General features: G+C 48.9%; 1 protein-coding gene across 1 annotated transcript in view; it reads left to right on the top strand.

Annotated features, from left to right (window-relative positions):
- The window catches only part of NEK4 (NIMA related kinase 4), a 171,422-nt gene that overhangs the window by 128,300 nt on the left and 20,933 nt on the right, over positions 1 to 22,189 (top strand). The window contains exon 13 of the mRNA XM_063940618.1: positions 6,908 to 6,999. Coding sequence (XP_063796688.1) covers positions 6,908 to 6,999 — 92 coding nt within the window. The remainder of the gene's footprint in view (positions 1 to 6,907; positions 7,000 to 22,189) is intronic.

The raw sequence follows: 22,189 nt of genomic DNA, 5'->3' as shown, positions 1-22,189 counted from the left end.
CAGTTTATACGACAGCGGGCGTAGCACAGCGCCCCACAATAGTTTGTGGATGGATTTCCAGGGCGTGGTTAAGTGGTCTGATTCTGTTATTGATGGTTTAGACTCTCTGCCCCGTGATGAGGTCATTACTCTGTTGCAACACATACAGGATGCTGCTAATTTTATGAGCGTAGCTGTAAAGGAACTTTGTAAGATAAATGGCCGCACTACTGTTATGGCTGTTTCGGCACGCAGAGCTCTGTGGTTACGTCATTGGTCAGCGGACGCTGATTCCAAAAAGGGTGTAGAAAATCTTCCCTTTACAGGTGATGCCTTGTTTGGAGGCAAATTAAATAAATGGATCTCTCAGGCAATGGCGGGTAAGTCTACCTATCTGCCATCGGCTGCGCCACCTGCTAGACGTTTTTACACAGGACCCTCCTTGCAGTCCTTTCGTGTGGCAAGGTTCAGAAGCAGGGGCCAGGGCGTCTCCACCACTCCGAGGGGATCCTGTGGTAAGTCCCGTAAACCTGCAGCTGCTGCCTTCCTGGAACAGACCACTGGATCCCCTGCCGCTAAGCCCTTCACGTGACTGTTGGCCCCAGCGGCAAGGCGAATTTCAGGTGGATGCTCACCTTCAACACTTCGCCCATGTGTGGGCGAACTCCTGCCGGGATTCTTGGGTGAGGGATCTCATTTCCCATGGATACCGGCTGGAATTTCAAGCACTCCCTCCTCACAGATTCTTCAAGTCGGGCTTACCAGCTTTACCCGCAGCAAAAGTTACCTTGCAAGAGGCTATTCAAAGACTTTTGCAGACGGGAGTGGTAATTCTGATACCGCCTCCATTACACAAAATGGGTTTTTACTTCAGTCTTTTTGTCGTTCCAAAACCAGACGGTTCGGTGCGACCCATCTTAAATCTGAAGTCTCTAAACCCATATCTGCAGGTGTTCAAATTCAGGATGGAATCCCTGCGGGCAGTGGTGTCCGGTCTGGAGGAGGGGGAATTCCTGGTATCTCTAGATGTCAAGGATTCTTACCTACACATTCCTGTGTGGTCCCCTCATCAGGTTTACCTCAGGTTCGCCATATTGGACAACTATTTCCAGTTTCAGGCCTTGTCTTTGGCCTGTCCACATCTCCAAGGGTCTTCACCAAGGTCATGGCGGAGATGATGCTGCAACTGCGTGTGATGGGAGTCAACATAGTCCCTTACTTGGACGATCTCCTGATAAAGGCTAAGTCCAGGGAGCGTCTATTACACAGGATCAATTTAACAACTCGCCTGCTTACGGATCATGGGTGGATCCTGAATTTCCAGAAATCTCACCCAGAACCGACCCAATGTCTTCAGTTCCTGGGAATGATATTGGATACAGTCTCTCAAAAGGTTTTTCTTCCGATGGACAAGGCCTTGGCTATCCAGGCTATGGTCCGCTCAGTGCTCCGTCCTTGCAAGGTGTCCATACATCTTTGCATACGCTTGCTGGGCAGGATGGTTGCTGCTTACGAGGCAGTCCAATATGGCAGATTTCATGCCCGGCCATTTCAGCTAGATCTACTGGACAAATGGTCGGGATCTCGCCTTCACATGCATCAGGAAGTGACCTTATCTCCAAAAGCCCGGATTTCTCTATTTGGTGGCTACAAGTTCCTCACCTGGTAGAAGGCAGGAGTTTCAATATCCACTCGTGGATTCTACTCACAACGGATGCAAGCCTCCGGGGTTGGTGGGCTGTGACCCAAAGGGCCCAGTTCCAAGGGATATGATCGGCTCTGCCGATAAACATCCTGGAACTCAGGGCAATTTACAATTCTCTTCTGCAGGCTTCTCATCTACTGAAGGGCCGGGCGATCCAGGTTCAATCGGACAACGCCACGGCGGTGGCGTACATAAACCGACAAGGGGGAACAAGAAGCAGAGCAGCGATCCGAGAGGTGTCAAAAATCCTCCTCTGGGCGGAGGCCAATGCAAGGGCCATCTCAGCCATATTCATTCCGAGAGTGGACAACTGGGAAGCAGACTTCCTCAGCAGGCACGACCTCCATCCGGGGAATGGGGCCTACATCCCCAGGTGTTTCAACAGTTAATTCACCGGTGGGGCTGTCTGCAGATAGATCTGATGGCTTCTCGTTTCAACAAGAAGCTAGGCCGTTACTGTTCCAGAACAAGGGATCCGCAGGCTGTAGCAGTGGACGCGCTGACAACACCTTGGACGTTCCAGTTTGTGTACCTGTTCCCTCCACTGCTGCTAATCCCAAGGGTTCTAAAAAGACTAAGAAGGGAAAGTGTTCAAGCAATTCTAATTGCCCCGGATTGGCCTCGACGGGTGTGGTACTCAGACCTCCTAATCTTAGCTCTGGAGGATCCTTGGCCTCTACCATTTCAAAAGGATCTTCTTCAACAAGGTCCGTTCGCCTATCCAGACTTACAGAGGCTACATTTGGCGGCTTTGAAGTTGAGAAGGAGAGTCTGGCAAGAAAAGGTCTTCCCTCCCGGGTTATTTCCACCATGATTCAGGCCAGGAAGATGGTTACGTCAAAACATTATCATCGTAGCTGGAAAAAGGTAGAAAGGTTTCTCCCGTGGAATTTAGAATTGGTCGTTTTCTACTTTTCCTGCAAGCGGGAATGGATACGGGCCTACGGTTAGGCTCCATCTAAGTCCAGATTTCTGCGCTCTATATTTTCTTCCAGAAGCAACTTGCCTTGTTGCCAGAAGTACAGACTTTCCTAAAGGGAGTTTCTATATTCAACCGCCCTTTGTATCTCCCACGGCTCCGTGGGACCTCAATGTGGTTCTGTCTTTTCTCCAGTCTGACTGGTTTGAACCCTTGCATAGGGTGGAATTAACATTTTCTCATCTGGAAGACTGTGATGTTATTGGCATTGGCGTCTGCCAGACGTGTATCTGAATTGGGGGCCTTATCCTGTAAGAGCCCTTATTTGATATTTCATGAAGACAGGGCGGAACTTCGGACTTGTCCTCAGTTTTTGCCAAAAGTGGTGTCAGCTTTTCATGTGGATCAGCCTATTGTGGTTCCAGTATTGTCTGACGCTTCCATTGGTCCTGAGTCCTTGGATGTGGGCAGGGCTCTGAAGATTTATGTCAAAAGGACGGCCTATCATCGGAAATCTGACTCGCTGTTTGTCCTTTATGATGCCTCCAAGATTGGTCGACCGGCTTCTAAGTAATCTATTGCTCGCTGGCTCAGGTTGATCGTTCACCAGGCCTATACTTCGGCGGCTCTGCCCTTGCCGATGTCTATTCAGGTCCACTCGACGAGGTCGGTGGGATCTTCCTGGGCGACTGCCCGGGGTGTGTCGGCCCTGCAATTGTGCCGAGCTGCGACTTGGTCTGGTTCGAACACATTTGTTAAATTCTATAGATTCGATTCCTTGGCCATGGATGACCTTCAGTTTGGTCAGGCGGTTTTACAGGGGTCTCAGCACTTTCCCACCCGTTTGGGAGCTTTGGAACTTCCCCATGGTACTAAAGTACTGAACCCCAGTATCCACTAGGACGTAAGAGAAAATAGGAATTTAATACCTACCGGTAATTCCTTTTCTCCTAGTCCGTAGTGGATATTGAGCGCCCGCTTCAGTGGATCCTTTGACTTGAAGGGTAACGGATAGCGATTCTTAATTGTAATCTCGTTCAACCCTCTGTAATCTATGCAAGGATGTAGGCCCCTGTCCTTCTTCTTTACTAAGAAAAATCCAGCTCCAGCTGGAGAGGTATATAGATGAATGAACCCACATTTTCCTGTATATATTCAGACATTGATTTGATCTCCGGTACCGACAAAGGATAGGTTTGACCCCGCGGCGGCTTCTTCCATGGTAACAATTCGATCGGACAGTCCCAGAGCCTATGAGGTAGTAGGGTGTTGGATAGAAAGACAAGATGAAAAACAGGATTCGACCCAAGAGAGGATTTGCATGGTCGCCCAGTCAGTTTTGGGATTGTGTTTCCTAAGCAAGGGGAGGCCTAACACTATCCCTTGAGAGGCCTTTGGAAATAAATAAAAACTCAAATTGCTCTTTATGAAGCACACCAACACGAACTTGAAGGGGTGATGTTTGATATGTGACTATTCCGTCGGCTATTCGTCAATGGCCGCGAGGAAGATATCCTGGGCTAGAGTCCGGGTAGGTATTTGGTACTTCTGAACTAACTCGGCAGAAATGAAATTTCCTCCGGCTCCGGAATCTAAAAGAGAGGGAACAGATAAGGTCTCACATAATAATTCTAATGAGCCAAGAATCTCTGATTCGGAATTCATTGGAGTATGAGAAATCACTTCTAACCTGGCTTCTCCTTGACCGGCTAAGAGCGGAAGTTTCCCGGCCTCCGGGGACAGATGGGCTACGAGATGACCAGAATCCCTGCAATACATAGACAGATACTCTCGACGGCGCTTCAACCATTCCTCAGGTATTGAATGGGCCCGATTAATTTGCATAGGTTCTACTGTGGAATCGGAAGCCAGTGGAATGGGCGGTGGAGGTGGGATAGAGCATGGCCAAAAGCATTCGCCTTGGTTCTTTTCGTCCTGACATAGTAACATAGTAGGTGAGGTTGAAAAAAGACTAGTAGTCCATCGAGTTCAACCTGAATAGTATTGCATTCCCTATCCTATTTAGGATAAAGGCTATATCCTCGTATAGCTGACGTTCTCGAAACCTTAAATCTACCTTGTTACCTAGGGAAATTAGTTTGTCCAATTTCGTGGGAAGATCTCGGGTTGCCAAATCATCTTTCAAGCGTTCAGACAATCCATTCCAAAAAGCTGATATAAGAGCCTCCCCGTTCCACTGGAGCTCAGAAGCGAGCATTTGAAATTGAATGACATATTGCCTCACGGTTCTATTACTTTGGCAGAGATGCATGATCTAAGTGGAGATGAAGAGATTTTGCCGGGTTCATCGAAAAATTTCCGGAACGTGGCTATGAATCTGGCATGGTCGTTTAAGATAGGATCCTCCCTCTACCACAGGGGGAAAACCCTTTCCAAGGCTTGCCCAGTCAGCAGGGAGATAATATAGGCTACTTTTGTTTTAGGAGAAGGGAAGTTAGCTGGCTGCAGAGTAAAGTGCACATCGCACTGATTTAAAAAGCCACTACACAATTTGGAGTTACCATCGAACTTGTTGGGAGTCGGCAGTCGCAAGTACGTTGGAGGGCAAACCATTGGAGGAGAAACGACTTGGCTGACCGATGGTTCATTCCGAACAGAGGGATTTATTCTATCCAGCAAAGTCTGAAATGAGTCTTGGCGTAAAGACATCTCTTGACATTTGGTTAACTGTTGCTGAGTTGCTTCCAGACCCTCAAGACGAGTACCATTAGTTTGCAAGAGGTTCGTACTGAGTCCCTGATCTCAGGCCGAATCCATGAGGCCAGTGCAACCTGTCAAGATTTTACTAGCTGAAGCTGGTGAATCCGTACTGGGTTTAGGTTGAGAAGCGGACTCTCCGAGTTGGAAGCGGGCTGGTTGAATAAAGTTCCTTCGCATGAAGTGTGTCGACACTCAGGAGTGATAGTGTGAGTTGAGGAATGAAGAGGATGGAGCTGCGAGGTGTGCGCTCGACTGGCGGTTATGGGACAGAAGCCGGTACACCGTGATCCTCGGAGGTACTGGGAGTTCGCAGGTAGGCTTGGATGGCAGCAAGATAGGTGCTGTGGCGAGATGGTTACAGAAGCAGGATGGATGCTAAGACGAGATGACAGGAGCTCCGGGGAGCGTTGAAGAGCTGAAGAATGTACAGGAACCAGGTTGCTAAGAGAAATACTCAAGTTACTGGGAGCATAGAGCACTAGCATTCAGACTAGCTGTTGAAGACATTACACTTGCGTCTGTGTGCTCAAAACGAGACCCAGAAATACCCTGGGCTCGACTGTGATTGGCCACCGGAACAAGCTGTAGCACCTGCCCCTGGATTGGTCCATATTGTCATATGACCAACCCAACATAGCAGCGCCCAGAGTTGCCAGAGCTCCACAACACCCATACAGAACAGCTCACCCCGCTGCTCAGTCAACCCTCCTGTCTGCAGATCTCCCCGCTGCCTGCCACCTGTCCGCACCAGCTGTCCGCCACCAGCCTCTGACAGCGCAGCTGAAGGAACCCGTCCACAGCGCCGGATGGGCAAGTTCCAGCCCCTTCTTGTACTCCGGAGCTGCCTATGACAGTAGCCTTAGATCAATGTGGGACAAGGGTCACATGAATTTCAACATTAACCCCACTGGTTACATATGTATATTACAATGTACTAGTACCAGTCAAAGTATGATGATGCACACTGTTTTTTTATTTTGTATAATAATGGCATGTGTGTGCTTTTTATCTCCTTGAGATATGACACTACTTTATTCCAACTGACTTTGTTGTTTAGCCATGTTGGGTATTTTTTCTTATTTTTTATTATTTAGTGTCACTATGACTGTTGAAACTTGTTTACTTTTTGTTTGAACAAGCACCGCCAATAAAGAAGAAAAAAAAAAAAGGGGAAAAATACAAAAGTCCATAATGATGGTTGTATCCCAAGGGAATGTACAGTATACCTAATTCTCAGATTTTCATAAAAACCTCTGGTAACAGCAGACTCACAGAGAATGTTTATCGTGCAGTGATATACTGTAGTATTCATTTTTAGTTCACATAAGGTTTGCCTTTTTAAATATAAGGGACACGCTTAATTATCCGCAAATTGGCTGCTTGCATTTTCACTTCCTTTATGATAGGTAAAACACTGCACTTATATGGTGGATGAGCAAAAATAAGCAGTATTTTGGTAACCTAATACAATGCTACCTTATGAATAATTTAACCTGTCTCAGTGGAAGTCTTTGAGAATTGGTCACATTGTGCCTACTATATTTCTTCTGTATAATAACCAAAATGTATTTCTGTTAACACAGAAAAAGCTAAATTCTGTACATCAGTTGTCAGAGGATGATCTCAGCTCCTCCACCAGTTCCACGGAGAAATCTGAAGGAGATTGTAAAGAAAGGTAAATGATTGTATTTCAGTACTACAACACACACTACACTTTTAACTCTCCATGCAATCAGTGTAGTAATAAAATGTTTTCTGGACAAACACTGTGCAAAAAAGGAGCTACGCAAGCAAACTGAACAAGATGATGTAACGGCATCCGGTCAGCATACCGGCAGTAGGAATGCTGAAGCCGGAATCCCAACACTGGTTAGAAGATTGACGTTGGGATTCCAATGTGGATCACAATGCCGCCCCTGGAATCCCGACTGCCAGCATTCCGATCGTACGTATGCCGGGGTTGGTTAGGATCAGGCTGCGAGGGGTGGAAGGTTAGGCTGCAGGGGGAGGGTTAGGGTTAGGCTGTGGATAGGGATGGTTAAGTTTAGGCACAAAGAAGGTGGGAGGGTTAGGTTTGGGCTGCGGGGAGGGAGGGTTAGGGTTAGGCACCTCTGGGGAGGGGTAGGGTCAGGTTGCAGGGAGGGTTAGAGGGGTAGGGGGTTAGGGTTAGAACACTTACCTAATAAGTGTCAGGATCCTGCGTGTCGGAATGCCACTGTCAGTATTCTGACTGCAGAGATCCCGATACCATCCCAATGTAACATATCTCTCTCTTGGGTGTGGTATGCGTGACCGGCCAGCATACCTCCACCGGGATCCCAGCAACGGAATGCCGTCGTGAAGGTGGGGTGGGGGTAGCGAGAGCAACAAGCCCCTTGCGGGAATAGTCTCTGTTGGTCGGCATTGTGAGGATGCGGGATGTAGGGGGAGGTATTGTGACCGGCGGTCACATAACTACTGTATATCCCCTCTCACTTTGCTACTTGTTTTTTGCACTCCAGTTCAGATTTAATCATCGAATTTTGCATATGATTTAGCTGTAGCAATACATGAAAGTATCCCCTAAATCCAATTACTAGTCTAGATCAATGGTGGACTGATAGATTTTGAGGCCCTCCTATTAATGATATTGCAGCTGCAGCTGATTGTGATACAGTAGATGATGATACAATAATCTCCCAGCACTGTTCATTTTTACTAGGACACTTGTGAATATGCAGACAGCATTATCAGCACTAAGTAGATCAGCAACTACTATCCTGTAGTATCTCCATAGTAGCAGTATGCCAAGCAATATGTACAGCAGGAGCAATAATGCTTAGCAATATACCAAAGTAATGGCGAGTGATAAGTCATCAACAGAACTAATGGCCAGGAACTCGTACAGCAGCAGCGGTGATTCTTAGTAATATGCCAACAGTAATGCCCAACACTTGGCCAGAATCACTGAGACACCCGCTAATGACTAAATAGGCACTTAGGGGTATATTCAATTGAAGTCGAAAGCTGGCGTCTGTCGAAAAGACGGCAGTCTTCGACTTTTTTAGGTCGTAAGGGGTTCCAACCTATTCAATCAAACCCCAAATTTTTCGATAAGTCGAGGAATTTGACTTGTCGAAAAGCATGTGGATTGGCGGAATAGCTGCCGATCCACGCGCTTGTGTCGAAGACAGGGTTTTGGCCCCCTTTTCGACCATCTTAATTCGACTTCAAAAAAATCGAACTGAGATGGGGAGAGCAGCGCCGCAGACTGGAGAGCCGAGGCGCAGGGACGTGGGAGAGCAGAGGCGGGGACGGGGAGAGCAGAGGCAGGGACGGGGTGAGCAGCGCTAGAGCATGTCACAGCAGCCGCTCGCAGCTCGCTTGCTGGAGCCGGGTGGACGCTGCCGTCAGCAGCGGCTGTGATGCAGGGACTGGGAGAGGAGAGACGGGGGAGAGCAGCGGCTATATAGCCGCTGCTGTAGCGCTGTTCTCCACCGTCTCGTCCCCCCCTCTCCCGCATCTCAATTCGACTTTTTTAAAAGTCGAATTGAGATGTCATTGAATAGCCCAGGTCGAATCCATTCCGACAAATGAATGTCGGAATGGATCCGACTTCAATTGAATATACCCCTTAGATGTTTTAATTATTTTTATTTGGCCAATAATGACAAGAGTGAAAAAATGCAAAATGCAGGAAATTGGGGTACAAGGTATGGGACTGGTATATTGGGGTGCTGTATGAGTGGGACAGGTATTTTTAGGCTTGCAGGAGGGAGTCACTGGGTTTTTTTACAGTTTTTTTTAAAGTATATACTAATGTCCATTTCTCTGACGTCCTAGTGGATGCTGGGGACTCCGTCAGGACCATGGGGATTAGCGGCTCCGCAGGAGACAGGGCACAAAAATAAAGCTTTAGGATCAGGTGGTGTGCACTGGCTCCTCCCCCTATGACCCTCCTCCAAGCCTCAGTTAGGTTTTTGTGCCCGTCCGAGCAGGGTGCAATCTAGGTGGCTCTCCTAAAGAGCTGCTTAGAAAAAGTTTTAGGTTTTTTATTTTACAGTGAGTCCTGCTGGCAACAGGCTCACTGCATCGAGGGACTTAGGGGTGAAGAAGTGAACTCACCTGCGTGCAGGATGGATTGGCTTCTTAGGCTACTGGACACCATTAGCTCCAGAGGGATCGAACACAGGCCCAGCCATGGAGTCCGGTCCCGGAGCCGCGCCGCCGACCCCCTTGCAGATGCCGAAAAGTGAAGAGGTCCAGAAACCGGCGGCAGAAGACTTTTCAGTCTTCATGAGGTAGCGCACAGCACTGCAGCTGTGCGCCATTGTTGTCACACACTTCACACCAACGGTCACGGAGGGTGCAGGGCGCTGCAGGGGGCGCCCTGGGCAGCAATGAAAATACCTTGTTCTGGCTAAAAAATACATCACATATAGCCCCTGGGGCTATATGGATGTATTTAACCCCTGCCAGGTCTCACAAACTCCGGAGAAGAGCCCGCCGAAATAGGGGGCGGGGCCTATCTCCTCAGCACACAGCGCCATTTTCCTGCTCAGCTCCGCTGCGAGGAAGGCTCCCAGGACTCTCCCCTGCACTGCACTACAGAAACAGGGTAAAACAGAGAGGGGGGGGGGCACTTTTTTGGCGTTTTTTGATATATATTAAGCTGCTATAAGGGAGACAACACTTCTATAGGGTTGTTCCTATATATTTATAGCGCTTGGGTGTGTGCTGGCAAACTCTCCCTCTGTCTCCCCAAAGGGCTAGTGGGGTCCTGTCTTCGATAAGAGCATTCCCTGTGTGTCTGCTGTGTGTCGGTACGTGTGTGTCGACATGTATGAGGACGATGTTGGTGTGGAGGCGGAGCAATTGCCGGTAATGGTGATGTCACCCCCTAGGGAGTCGACACCGGAATGGATGGCTTTGTTTATGGAATTACGTGATAATGTCAGCACATTACAAAAATCAGTTGACGACATGAGACGGCCGGCAAACCAGTTAGTACCTGTACAGGCGTCTCAGACACCGTCAGGGGCTGTAAAACGCCCTTTACCTCAGTCGGTCGACACAGACCCAGACACGGACACCGAATCTAGTGTCGACGGTGAAGAAACAAACGTATTTTCCAGTAGGGCCACACGTTATATGATCACGGCAATGAAGGAGGCTTTGCATATCTCTGATACTGCATGTACCACAAAAAGGGGTATTATGTGGGGTCTGAAAAAACTACCTGTAGTTTTTCCTGAATCAGACGAATTGAATGAAGTGTGTGATGGAGCGTGGGTTAACCCCGATAGAAAACTGCTAATTTCAAAGAAGTTATTGGCATTATATCCTTTCCCGCCAGAGGTTAGGGCGCGCTGGGAAACACCCCCTAGGGTGGATAAGGCGCTCACACGCTTATCTAAACAAGTGGCGTTACCGTCTCCTGAAACGGCCGCCCTCAAGGATCCAGCGGATAGGAGGCTGGAAACTACCCTGAAAAGTATATACACTCATACTGGTGTTATACTGCGACCAGCCATCGCCTCTGCATGGATGTGCAGTGCTGGGGTGGTTTGGTCGGATTCCCTGACTGAAAATATTGATACCCTAGATAGGGACAGTATTTTATTGACTTTAGAGCAATTAAAGGAAGCTTTTCTTTATATGCGAGATGCTCAGAGGGATATTTGCACTCTGGCATCGAGAGTAAGTGCGATGTCCATATCTGCCAGAAGAAGTTTATGGACGCGACAATGGTCAGGTGATGCGGATTCCAAACGGCATATGGAAGTATTGCCGTATAAGGGGGAGGAATTATTTGGGGTCGGTCTATCAGATTTGGTGGCCACGGCAACAGCCGGGAAATCCACCTTTTTACCTCAGGTCCCTCCCAACAGAAAAAGACACCGTCTTTTCAGCCGCAGTCCTTTCGTTCCTATAGGAACAAGCGGGTGAAAGGACAGTTATATTTGCCCTGAGGCAAAGGAAAGGGTAAGAGAGTGCACCAAGCAGCTTCTTCCCAGGAGCAGAAGCCCCCCCCCGGCTTCTGCAAAGCCCTCAGCATGACGTTGGGGCTTTACAAGCGGACTCAGGGGCGGTGGGGGGTCGACTCAAGAATTTCAGTGCACAGTGGGCTCACTCACAGGTGGACCCCTGGATCCTGCAGATGGTATCTCAGGGTTACAGGTTAGAATTCGAGAAGTCTCCCCCTCGCCGGTTCCTAAAGTCTGCTCTGCCAACGTCTCCCTCAGACAGGGCGACGGTATTGGAAGCCATTCACAAGCTGTATTCTCAGCAGGTGATAGTCAAGGTACCCCTCCTACAACAGGGAAAGGGGTATTATTCCACACTATTTGTGGTACCGAAGCCGGACGGCTCGGTAAGACCTATTCTAAATCTGAAATCTTTGAACCTGTACATACAAAAATTCAAGTTCAAGATGGAGTCACTCAGAGCAGTGATAGCGAATCTGGAAGAAGGGGACTTTATGGTGTCCCTGGACATCAAGGATGCTTACCTGCATGTCCCAATTTGCCCTTCACATCAAGGGTACCTCAGGTTCGTGGTGCAAAACTGTCATTATCAGTTTCAGACGCTGCCGTTTGGATTGTCCACGGCACCTCGGGTCTTTACCAAGGTAATGGCCGAAATGATGTTTCTTCTGCGAAGAAAAGGCGTATTAATTATCCCTTACTTGGACGATCTCCTGATAAGGGCAAGGTCCAGGGAACAGCTGGGGGACGTAGTAGCACTAACCCAAGTAGTGCTGCAACAGCACGGGTGGATTCTGAATTTTCCAAAATCTCAATTGACCCCGACGACACGTCTGCTGTTCCTGGGAATGATTCTGGACACGGTTCAGAAAAAGGTGTTTCTTCCGGAGGAGAAAGCCAGGGAGTTATCCGAACTTGTCAGGAACCTCCTAAAACCAGGGAAAGTGTCTGTGCATCAATGCACAAGAGTCCTGGGAAAGATGGTGGCTTCTTACGAAGCGATTCCATTCGGCAGATTCCACGCAAGAACTTTTCAGTGGGATCTGCTGGACAAATGGTCCGGATCACATCTGCAGATGCATCAGCGGATAACCTTATCGCCACGGACAAGAGTGTCTCTTCTGTGGTGGTTGCAAAGTGCTCATCTGTTAGAGGGCCGCAGATTCGGCATACAGGACTGGGTCCTGGTGACCACGGATGCCAGTCTGAGAGGCTGGGGAGCGGTCACACAGGGAAGAAACTTCCAGGGAGTATGGTCAAGCCTGGAGATGTCTCTTCACATAAATATACTGGAGCTAAGAGCGATTTACAATGCTCTAAGCCTGGCAAAACCCCTGCTTCAGGGTCAGCCGGTGTTGATCCAGTCGGACAACATCACGGCAGTCGCCCACGTAAACAGACAGGGCGGCACAAGAAGCAGGAGAGCAATGGCAGAAGCTGCAAGGATTCTTCGCTGGGCGGAAGATCATGTGATAGCACTGTCAGCAGTGTTCATTCCGGGAGTGGACAACTGGGAAGCAGACTTCCTCAGCAGACACGATCTACACCCGGGAGAGTGGGGACTTCATCCAGAAGTTTTCCACATGATTGTGAACCGTTGGGAAAAACCAAAGGTGGACATGATGGCGTCTCGCCTCAACAAAAAACTGGACAGGTATTGCGCCAGGTCAAGAGACCCTCAGGCAATAGCTGTGGATGCTCTGGTAACACCGTGGGTGTTCCAGTCAGTGTATGTGTTTCCTCCTCTGCCTCTCATACCAAAAGTACTGAGAATTATACGGCAAAGGGGAGTAAGAACGATACTCGTGGCTCCGGATTGGCCAAGAAGAACCCGGAACTTCAGGAGATGCTCACGGAAGATCCGTGGCCTCTACCTCTAAGACGGGACCTGCTTCAGCAGGGACCGTGTCTATTCCAAGACTTACCGCGGCTGCGTTTGACGGCATGGCGGTTGAACGCCGAATTCTAAGGGAAAAAGGCATTCCGGAAGAGGTCATTCCTACACTGGTAAAAGCCAGGAAGGAGGTGACTGCACAACATTATCACCGCATTTGGAGAAAATATGTTGCGTGGTGTGAGGCCAGGAAGGCCCCCACGGAGGAAATTCAATTGGGTCGATTCCTACATTTCCTGCAAACAGGATTGTCTATGGGCCTCAAATTGGGGTCCATTAAGGTTCAAATTTCGGCCCTGTCAATTTTCTTCCAGAAAGAATTGGCTTCAGTTCCTGAAGTCCAGACTTTTGTAAAAGGAGTACTACATATACAGCCCCCGGTTGTGCCCCCAGTGGCTCCGTGGGACCTTAATGTAGTTTTGGATTTTCTCAAATCCCATTGGTTTGAGCCACTCAAATCGGTGGATTTGAAATATCTTACATGGAAAGTAACCATGCTACTGGCCCTGGCTTCAGCCAGGAGAGTGTCAGAATTGGCGGCTTTATCGTATAAAAGCCCATATCTGATTTTCCATTCGGACAGGGCAGAACTGTGGACGCGTCCTCATTTTCTGCCTAAGGTGGTGTCAGCGTTTCACCTGAACCAGCCTATTGTGGTGCCTGCGGCTACTAGCGATTTGGAGGATTCCAAGTTGCTGGACGTTGTCAGGGCATTGAAAATATATATTTCAAGGACGGCTGGAGTCAGAAAATCTGACTCGCTGTTTATACTGTATGCACCCAACAAGCTGGGTGCTCCTGCTTCTAAGCAGACGATTGCTCGTTGGATTTGTAGCACAATTCAACTTGCACATTCTGTGGCAGGCCTGCCACAGCCTAAATCTATCAAGGCCCATTCCACAAGGAAGGTGGGCTCATCCTGGGCGGCTGCCCGAGGGGTCTCGGCATTACAACTCTGCCGAGCAGCTACGTGGTCGGGGGAGAACACGTTTGTAAAATTCTACAAATTTGATACCCTGGCTAAAGAGGACCTGGAGTTCTCTCATTCGGTGCTGCAGAGTCATCCGCACTCTCCCGCCCGTTTGGGAGCTTTGGTATAATCCCCATGGTCCTGACGGAGTCCCCAGCATCCACTAGGACGTCAGAGAAAATAAGATTTTAGATTTTACTTACCGATAAATCTATTTCTCGTAGTCCGTAGTGGATGCTGGGCGCCCATCCCAAGTGCGGATTGTCTGCAATACTTGTACATAGTTATTGTTACAAAAAAATCGGGTTGTTATTGTTGTGAGCCGTCTGTTCAGAGGCTCCTACGTTTGTCATACTGTTAACTGGGTTCAGATCACAAGTTGTACGGTGTGATTGGTGTGGCTGGTTTGAGTCTTACCCGGGATTCAAAATCCTTCCTTATTGTGTACGCTCGTCCGGGCACAGTATCCTAACTGAGGCTTGGAGGAGGGTCATAGGGGGAGTTGTACATGGAGGGGGGTGGAGTTGGCGGGCTGTTCAGCCTGTCATTCACTTCATAATGTGCCTTTCTCTGACGTCCTAGTGGATGCTGGGAACTCCGTAAGGACCATGGGGAATAGCGGCTCCGCAGGAGACTGGGCACAAAAGTAAAAGCTTTAGGACTACCTGGTGTGCACTGGCTCCTCCCCCTATGACCCTCCTCCAAGCCTCAGTTAGATTTTTGTGCCCGAACGAGAAGGGTGCACACTAGGTGGCTCTCCTGAGCTGCTTAGTGAAAAAGTTTAAGTATAGGTTTTTTATTTTCAGTGAGTCCTGCTGGCAACAGGTTCACTGCACCGAGGGACTAAGGGGAGAAGAAGCGAACTCACCTGCGTGCAGAGTGGATTGGGCTTCTTAGGCTACTGGACATTAGCTCCAGAGGGACGATCACAGGCCCAGCCATGGATGGGTCCCAGAGCCGCGCCGCCGGCCCCCTTACAGAGCCAGAAGACAGAAGAGGTCCGGGAAATCGGCGGCAGAAGACGTCCTGTCTTCAATAAGGTAGCGCACAGCACCGCAGCTGTGCGCCATTGCTCTCAGCACACTTCACACTCCGGTCACTGAGGGTGCAGGGCGCTGGGGGGGGGGCGCCCTGAGACGCAATAAAAACACCTTAGATGGCGAAAAATACATCACATATAGCTCCTGGGCTATATGGATGCATTTAACCCCTGCCAGTTTTTCCTTAAAAAAGCGGGAGAAAGGCCGCCGAGAAGGGGGCGGAGCCTATCTCCTCAGCACACAAGCGCCATTTTCCCTCACAGCTCCGCTGGAAGGACGTCTCCCTGACTCTCCCCTGCAGTCCTGCACTACAGAAACAGGGTAAAACAAGAGAGGGGGGGCACTAATTTGGCAGATTAATCAATACAGCAGCTATATAAGGGAAAAACACTTATATAAGGTTATCCCTGTATATATATATATATATATATATATATATATAGCGCTCTGGTGTGTGCTGGCAAACTCTCCCTCTGTCTCCCCAAAGGGCTAGTGGGGTCCTGTCCTCTATCAGAGCTTTCCCTGTGTGTGTGCTGTGTGTCGGTACGTTGTGTCGACATGTATGAGGAGGAAAATGGTATGGAGGCGGAGCAATTGCCTGTAATAGTGATGTCACCCCCTAGGGAGTCGACACCTGACTGGATGGTCTTATGGAAGGAATTACGTGATAGCGTCAGCACTTTACAAAAGACTGTTGACGACATGAGACAGCCGGCAAATCAGTTAGTACCTGTCCATGCGTCTCAAACACCGTCAGGGGCTCTAAAGCGCCCGTTACCTCAGATGGTCGACACAGACACGGACACTGACTCCAGTGTCGACGGTGAGGAAACAAACGTGTTTTCCAGTAGGGCCACACGTTACATGATCACGGCAATGAAGGAGGTTTTGAACATTTCTGATACTACAAGTACCACAAAAAAGGGTATTATGTGGGGTGTGAAAAAACTACCCGTAGTTTCTCTAACGTCCTAAGTGGATGCTGGGGACTCCGTCAGGACCATGGGGTTTAGCGGCTCCGCAGGAGACAGGGCACAATAATAAAAGCTTTAGGATCAGGTGGTGTGTACTGGCTCCTCCCCCTATGACCCTCCTCCAAGCCTCAGTTAGATTTTTGTGCCCGGCCGAGAAGGGTGCAATCTAGGTGGCTCTCCTGAGCTGCTTAGAATAAAAGTTTAAGTTAGGTTTTTTATTTTCAGTGAGTCCTGCTGGCAACAGGCTCACTGCTACGAGGGACTTAGGGGAGAGAAGTAAACTCACCTGCGTGCAGGATGGATTTGCTTCTTAGGCTACCGGACACCATTAGCTCCAGAGGGAGTCGGAACACAGGTCTCACCCTGGGGTTCGTCCCGGAGCCGTGCCGCCGACCCCCCTTGCAGATGCCGAAGTTGAAGAGGTCCAGAGGTCCAGAAACAGGCGGCAGAAGACTTTCAGTCTTCATAAGGTAGCGCACAGCACTGCAGCTGTGCGCCATTGTTGTCAGCACACTTCATACCAGCGGTCACTGAGGGTGCAGGGCGCTGGGGGGGGCGCCCTGGGCAGCAATGTATTATACCTTTTTATGGCTAAAATACATCACATATAGCCCTTGAGGCTATATGGATGTATTTAACCCCTGCCAGATCTCACAAACTCCGGGAGAAGAGCCCGCCGTTTTAGGGGGCGGGGCCTATTCTCCTCAGCACACGGCGCCATTTTCCTGCTCAGCTCTGCTGTGAGGAAGGCTCCCAGGCTCTCCCCTGCACTGCACTACAGAAACAGGGTTAAAACAGAGAGGGGGGGCACTTATTTGGCGATATGATTACATATGTGAAAATGCTATAAGGGAAAACACTTGTATAAGGGGTTGTCCCTGTATAATTATAGCGTTTTTGGTGTGTGCTGGCAAACTCTCCCTCTGTCTCCCCAAAGGGCTAGTGGGGTCCTGTCCTCTATCAGAGCATTCCCTGTGTGTGTGCTGTGTGTCGGTACGTGTGTGTCGACATGTAGGAGGACGATGTTGGTGAGGAGGCGGAGCAAATTGCCTGTATTGGTGATGTCACTCTCTAGGGAGTCGACACCGGAATGGATGGCTTATTTAGGAATTACGTGATAATGTCAACACGATGCAAGGTCGGTTGACGACATGAGACGGCCGGCAAACAAATTAGTACCTGTCCAGGCGTCTCAGACACCGTCAGGGGCTTGTAAAAACGCCCATTTACCTCAGTTGGTCGACACAGACACGGACACTGACTTCAGTGTCGACGGTTAAGAAACAAACGTATTTTCCTTTAGGGCCACACGTTACATGTTAAGGGCAATGAAGGAGGTGTTACATATTTTCTGATACTACAAGTACCACAAATAAGGGTATTATGTAGGGTGGGAATAATCTACTTGTAGTTTTTCCTGAATCAGATAAATTAAAGTGTGTGATGATACGTGGGTTTCCTCCGATAGAAAATTATTGGAGGTATACCCTTTCCCGCCAGAAGTGAGGGCGAGTTGGGAAACACACCTTAGGGTGGATAAGGCGCTCACACGCTTATAAAAACAAGTGGCGTTACCGTCTCCAGATACGGCCGCCCTCAAGGAGCCAGCTGATAGGAAGCTGAAAAATATCCTAAAAAGTATATACACACATACTGGTGTTATACTACGACCAGCAATCGCCTCAGCCTGGATGTGCAGCGCTGGGGGGGCTTGGTCGGATTTCCTGACTGAAAATATTGATACCCTTGACAGGAACAATATTTTATTGACTATAGAGCATTTTTAAGGATGCATTTCTATATATGCGAGATGCGCAGAGGGATATTTGCATTCTGGCATCAAGAGTAGATGTGATGTCCATATCTGCCAGACGATGTTTATAGACACGACAGTGGTCAGGTGATGCAGATTCCAGACGGCACATGGAAGTATTGCCGTATAAAGGGGCGGTCCATCGGACCTGGTGGCCATGGCAACAGCTGGAAAATCCACTTTTGTTACCCCAAGTCACATCTCAGCAGAAAAGGACACAGTCTTTTCAGTCTCAGTCCTTTCGTACCCATAAAGGCAGGCGGGCAAAAGGCCAGTCATATCTGCCCAGGGTTAGAGGAAAGGGAAGAAGACTGCAGCAGGCAGCCCATTCCCAGGAACAGAAGTCCTCCACAGCTTCTGCCAAGTCTGCAGCATGACGCTGGGGCCATACAAGCGGACTCAGGTGCGGTGGGGGGTCATCTCAAGAGTTTCAGCACGCAGTGGGCTCACTCGCAAGTGGACTCCTGGATCCTACACGTAGTATCCCAGGTGTACATTGGAAATTCGAGACGTCTTCCCCTCACAAGTTCCTGAAGTCTGCTTTACCAACGTCTCCCTCCGACAGGGAGGCAGTATTGGGAAAAAATTCACAGGCTGTATTCCCAGCAGGTGATAATCAAAGTACCCCTCCTACAACAAGGGAAGGGGTATTATTCCACACTATATTGTGGTACTGAAGCCAAACGGCTCGGTGAGATCTAAAAGATTTGAACAATTACATACAAGGGTTCAAATCAAGATGGAGTCACTCAGAGCAGTGATAGCGAACCAGGACGATATGGTGTCACTGGATATCAGGGACGCTTACCTACATGTCCAAATTTTGCCCTTCTCACCAAGGGTATCTCAGGTTCGTGGTACAGAACTGTCACTATCAGTTCAGACGCTGCCGTTTGGATTGTCCACGGCACCCCGGGTCTTTACCATGGTAATGGCCGAAATGATGATTCTTCCTAAAAGAAATATGGACGCTTTCCTGATAAGGGCAAGGTCCAGAGAACAGTTGGCGGTCGGAGTAGCACTATCTCAAGTAGTTCTACGACAGCACGAGTGGATTCTAAATATTCCAAAATCGCAGCTTTTTCCGACGACACGTCTAATGTTCCTAGGAATGATTCTGGACACAGTCCAGAAAAGGATGTTTTCTCCCGGAGAAGAAGGCCAGGGAGTTATCCGAGCTAGTCAGGAACCTCCTAAAACCAGGAAAAGTATCAGTGCCTCATTGCACAAGGATCCTGTGAAAAATGGTGGTTTCTTACAAAGCGATCCCATTCGGTAGATTTCACGCAAGAACCTTTCAGTGGAATCTGCTGGGAAAATGGTCCGGATCGCATCTTCAGATGCATCAGCGGATAACCCTGTCTCCAAGGACAAGGGTGTTTTCTTCTGCGGTGGCTGCAGAGTGCTCATCTATGAAAGGGCCGCAGATTCGACATTCAGGACTGGGTCCTGGTGACCACGGATGCCAGCCTGAGTGGCTGGGGAGCAGTCACACAAGGAAAAAATTTCCAGGGAGTGTGATCAAGTCTGGAGACTTCTCTCCACATAAATATACTGGAGCTAAGGGCAATTTACAAGGCTCTAAGCTTAGCAAGACCTCTGCTTCAAGGTCAGCCGGTATTGATCCAGTGGGACAACATCACGGCAGTCGCCCACGTAAACAGACAGGGCGGCACATGAAGCAGGAGGAAAATGGCAGAAACTGCAAGGATTCTTCGCTGGGCGAAAAATCATGTGATAACACTCTCAGCAGTGTTAATTCCGGGAGTGGAAAACTGGGAAGCAGACTTCCTCAGCAGGCATAACCTCCACCCGGGAGAGTGAGGACTTCAGCGGGAAGTCTTCCACATGATTGTAAACCGTTGGGAAAAACCAAAGGTGGACATGATGACGTCCCGCCTGAACAAAAAACTAGACAGATATTGCGCCAGGTCAAGGGACCCTCAGGCAATAGCGGTGGACGCTCTGGTAACACTGTGGGTGTACCAGTCAGGGTATGTGTTCCCTCCTATGCATCTCATACCAAAAGTACTGAGAATCATAAGAAGGAGATGAGTAAGAACGATACTCGTGGTTCCGGATGGGTCAAGAAGGACTTTGTACCCGGAACTTCAAGAGATGCTCACGGAAGAACCGTGGCCTCTACCTTTAAGAGAGGACCTGCTCCAGCAGGGGCCTTGTCTGTTCCAAGACTTACCGCGGCTGCGTTTGACGGCATGGCAGTTGAACGCCGGATCCTGAAAGGGCATTCCAGATGAAGTCATCCCTATCCTGGTCGAAGCCAGGAAGGATGTAACCGAAAAACATTTTCACCGCATTTGGCGAAAATATGTTGCGTGGTGGGAGGCCAAGAAGGTCCCTACAGAGGAATTCCAACTGGGTCGTTTCCTACATTTCCTGAAAACAGGACTGTCTATGGGCCTAAAATTAGGGTCCATTAAGGTTCAAATTTCGACCCTGTCGAATTTCTTCCAGAAAGAACTGGCTTCAGTGCCTGAAGTTCAGACGTTTGTAAAAGGGGTACTGCATATACAGCCTCCTTTTGTGCCCCCAGTGGCACCTTGGGATCTCAATGTTGTTTTGAGTTTCCTAAAGTCACATTGGTTTGATCCACTCACCACTGTGGAATTAAAATATTTCACATGGAAGGTGAAGATTCTATTAGCCCTGGCTTCAGCCAGGCGTGTGTCAGAATGGGCGGCTTTATCATATAAAAGCCCTTGCTTAATTTTTCATTCTGACAGGGCAGAATTGAGGACTCGTCCTCAATTTCTCCTTAAGGTGTTTTCTATTTTTCACATGAACCAACCTATTGTGGTACCTGCGGCTACTAGGGACTTGGAGGACTCCAAGTTACTTGACGTTGTCAGGGCCCTGAAAATATATGTTTCCAGGACGACTGGAGTCAGAAAATCTGACTCGCTGTTTAGCCTGTATGCACCCAACAAGATGGGTGTTCCTGCTTCTAAGCAGACGATTGCTCGCTGGATTTGTAATACAATTCAGCTTGCACATTCTGTGGCAGGCTTGCCACAGCCAAAATCAGTAAAAGCCCATTCCACAAGGAAGTGGGCTCATCTTGGGCGGCTGCCCGAGGGGTCTCGGCTTTACAATTTTGCCGAGCTGCTACTTGGTCAGGGGCACACCCTGACTGAGGAGGACCTGGAGTTCTCTCATTCGGTGCTGCAGAGTCATCCGCACTCTCCCGCCCGTTTGGGAGCTTTGGTATAATCCCCATGGTCCTGACGGAGTCCCCAGCATCCACTTAGGACGTTAGAGAAAATAAGAATTTACTTACCGATAATTCTATTTCTCGTAGTCCGTAGTGGATGCTGGGCGCCCATCCCAAGTGCGGATTGTCTGCAATACTTGTACATAGTTATTGTTACAAAAATCGGGTTATTCTTGTTGTGAGCCATCTTTTCAGAGGCTCCTTCGTTGTTATCATACTGTTAACTGGGTTCAGATCACAGGTTGTACGGTGTGGCTGGTATGAGTCTTACCCGGGATTCAATATCCTTCCTTATTATGCACGCTCGTCCGGGCACAGTATCCTAACTGAGGCTTGGAGGAGGGTCATAGGGGGAGGAGCCAGTACACACCACCTGATCCTAAAGCTTTTATTATTGTGCCCTGTCTCCTGCGGAGCCGCTAAACCCCATGGTCCTGACGGAGTCCCCAGCATCCACTACGGACTACGAGAAATAGAATTATCGGTAAGTAAATTCTTATTTTTTCCTGAATCAGATGAATTAAATGAGGTGTGTGATGAAGCGTGGGTTTCCCCCGATAAAAAACTGCTAATTTCTAAAAAATGATTGGCATTATACCCTTTCCCGCCAGAGGTTAGGGCGCGTTGGGAAACACCCCCTAGGGTAGATAAGGCGCTCACACGCTTATCAAAACAAGTGGCGTTACCGTCTCCTGATACGGCCGCCCTCAAGGAGCCAGCTGATAGGAAGCTGGAAAATATCCTAAAAAGTATATACACACATACTGGTGTTATACTGCGACCAGCAATCGCCTCAGCCTGGATGTGCAGTGCTGGGGTGGCTTGGTCGGATTCCCTGACTGAAAATATTGATACCCTGGACAGGGACAGTATATTATTGACTATAGAGCATTTAAAGGATGCATTTCTATATATGCGAGATGCACAGAGGGATATTTGCACTCTGGCATCAAGAGTAAGTGCGCTGTCCATTTCT

The sequence above is a fragment of the Pseudophryne corroboree genome, chromosome 9, assembly GCF_028390025.1.
Source record: "Pseudophryne corroboree isolate aPseCor3 chromosome 9, aPseCor3.hap2, whole genome shotgun sequence".
In the NCBI taxonomy this organism is placed as follows: domain Eukaryota; kingdom Metazoa; phylum Chordata; class Amphibia; order Anura; family Myobatrachidae; genus Pseudophryne; species Pseudophryne corroboree.
Note: the sequence above shows the minus strand (reverse complement) of the source record. Positions and strands in the feature narration are given on the sequence as shown.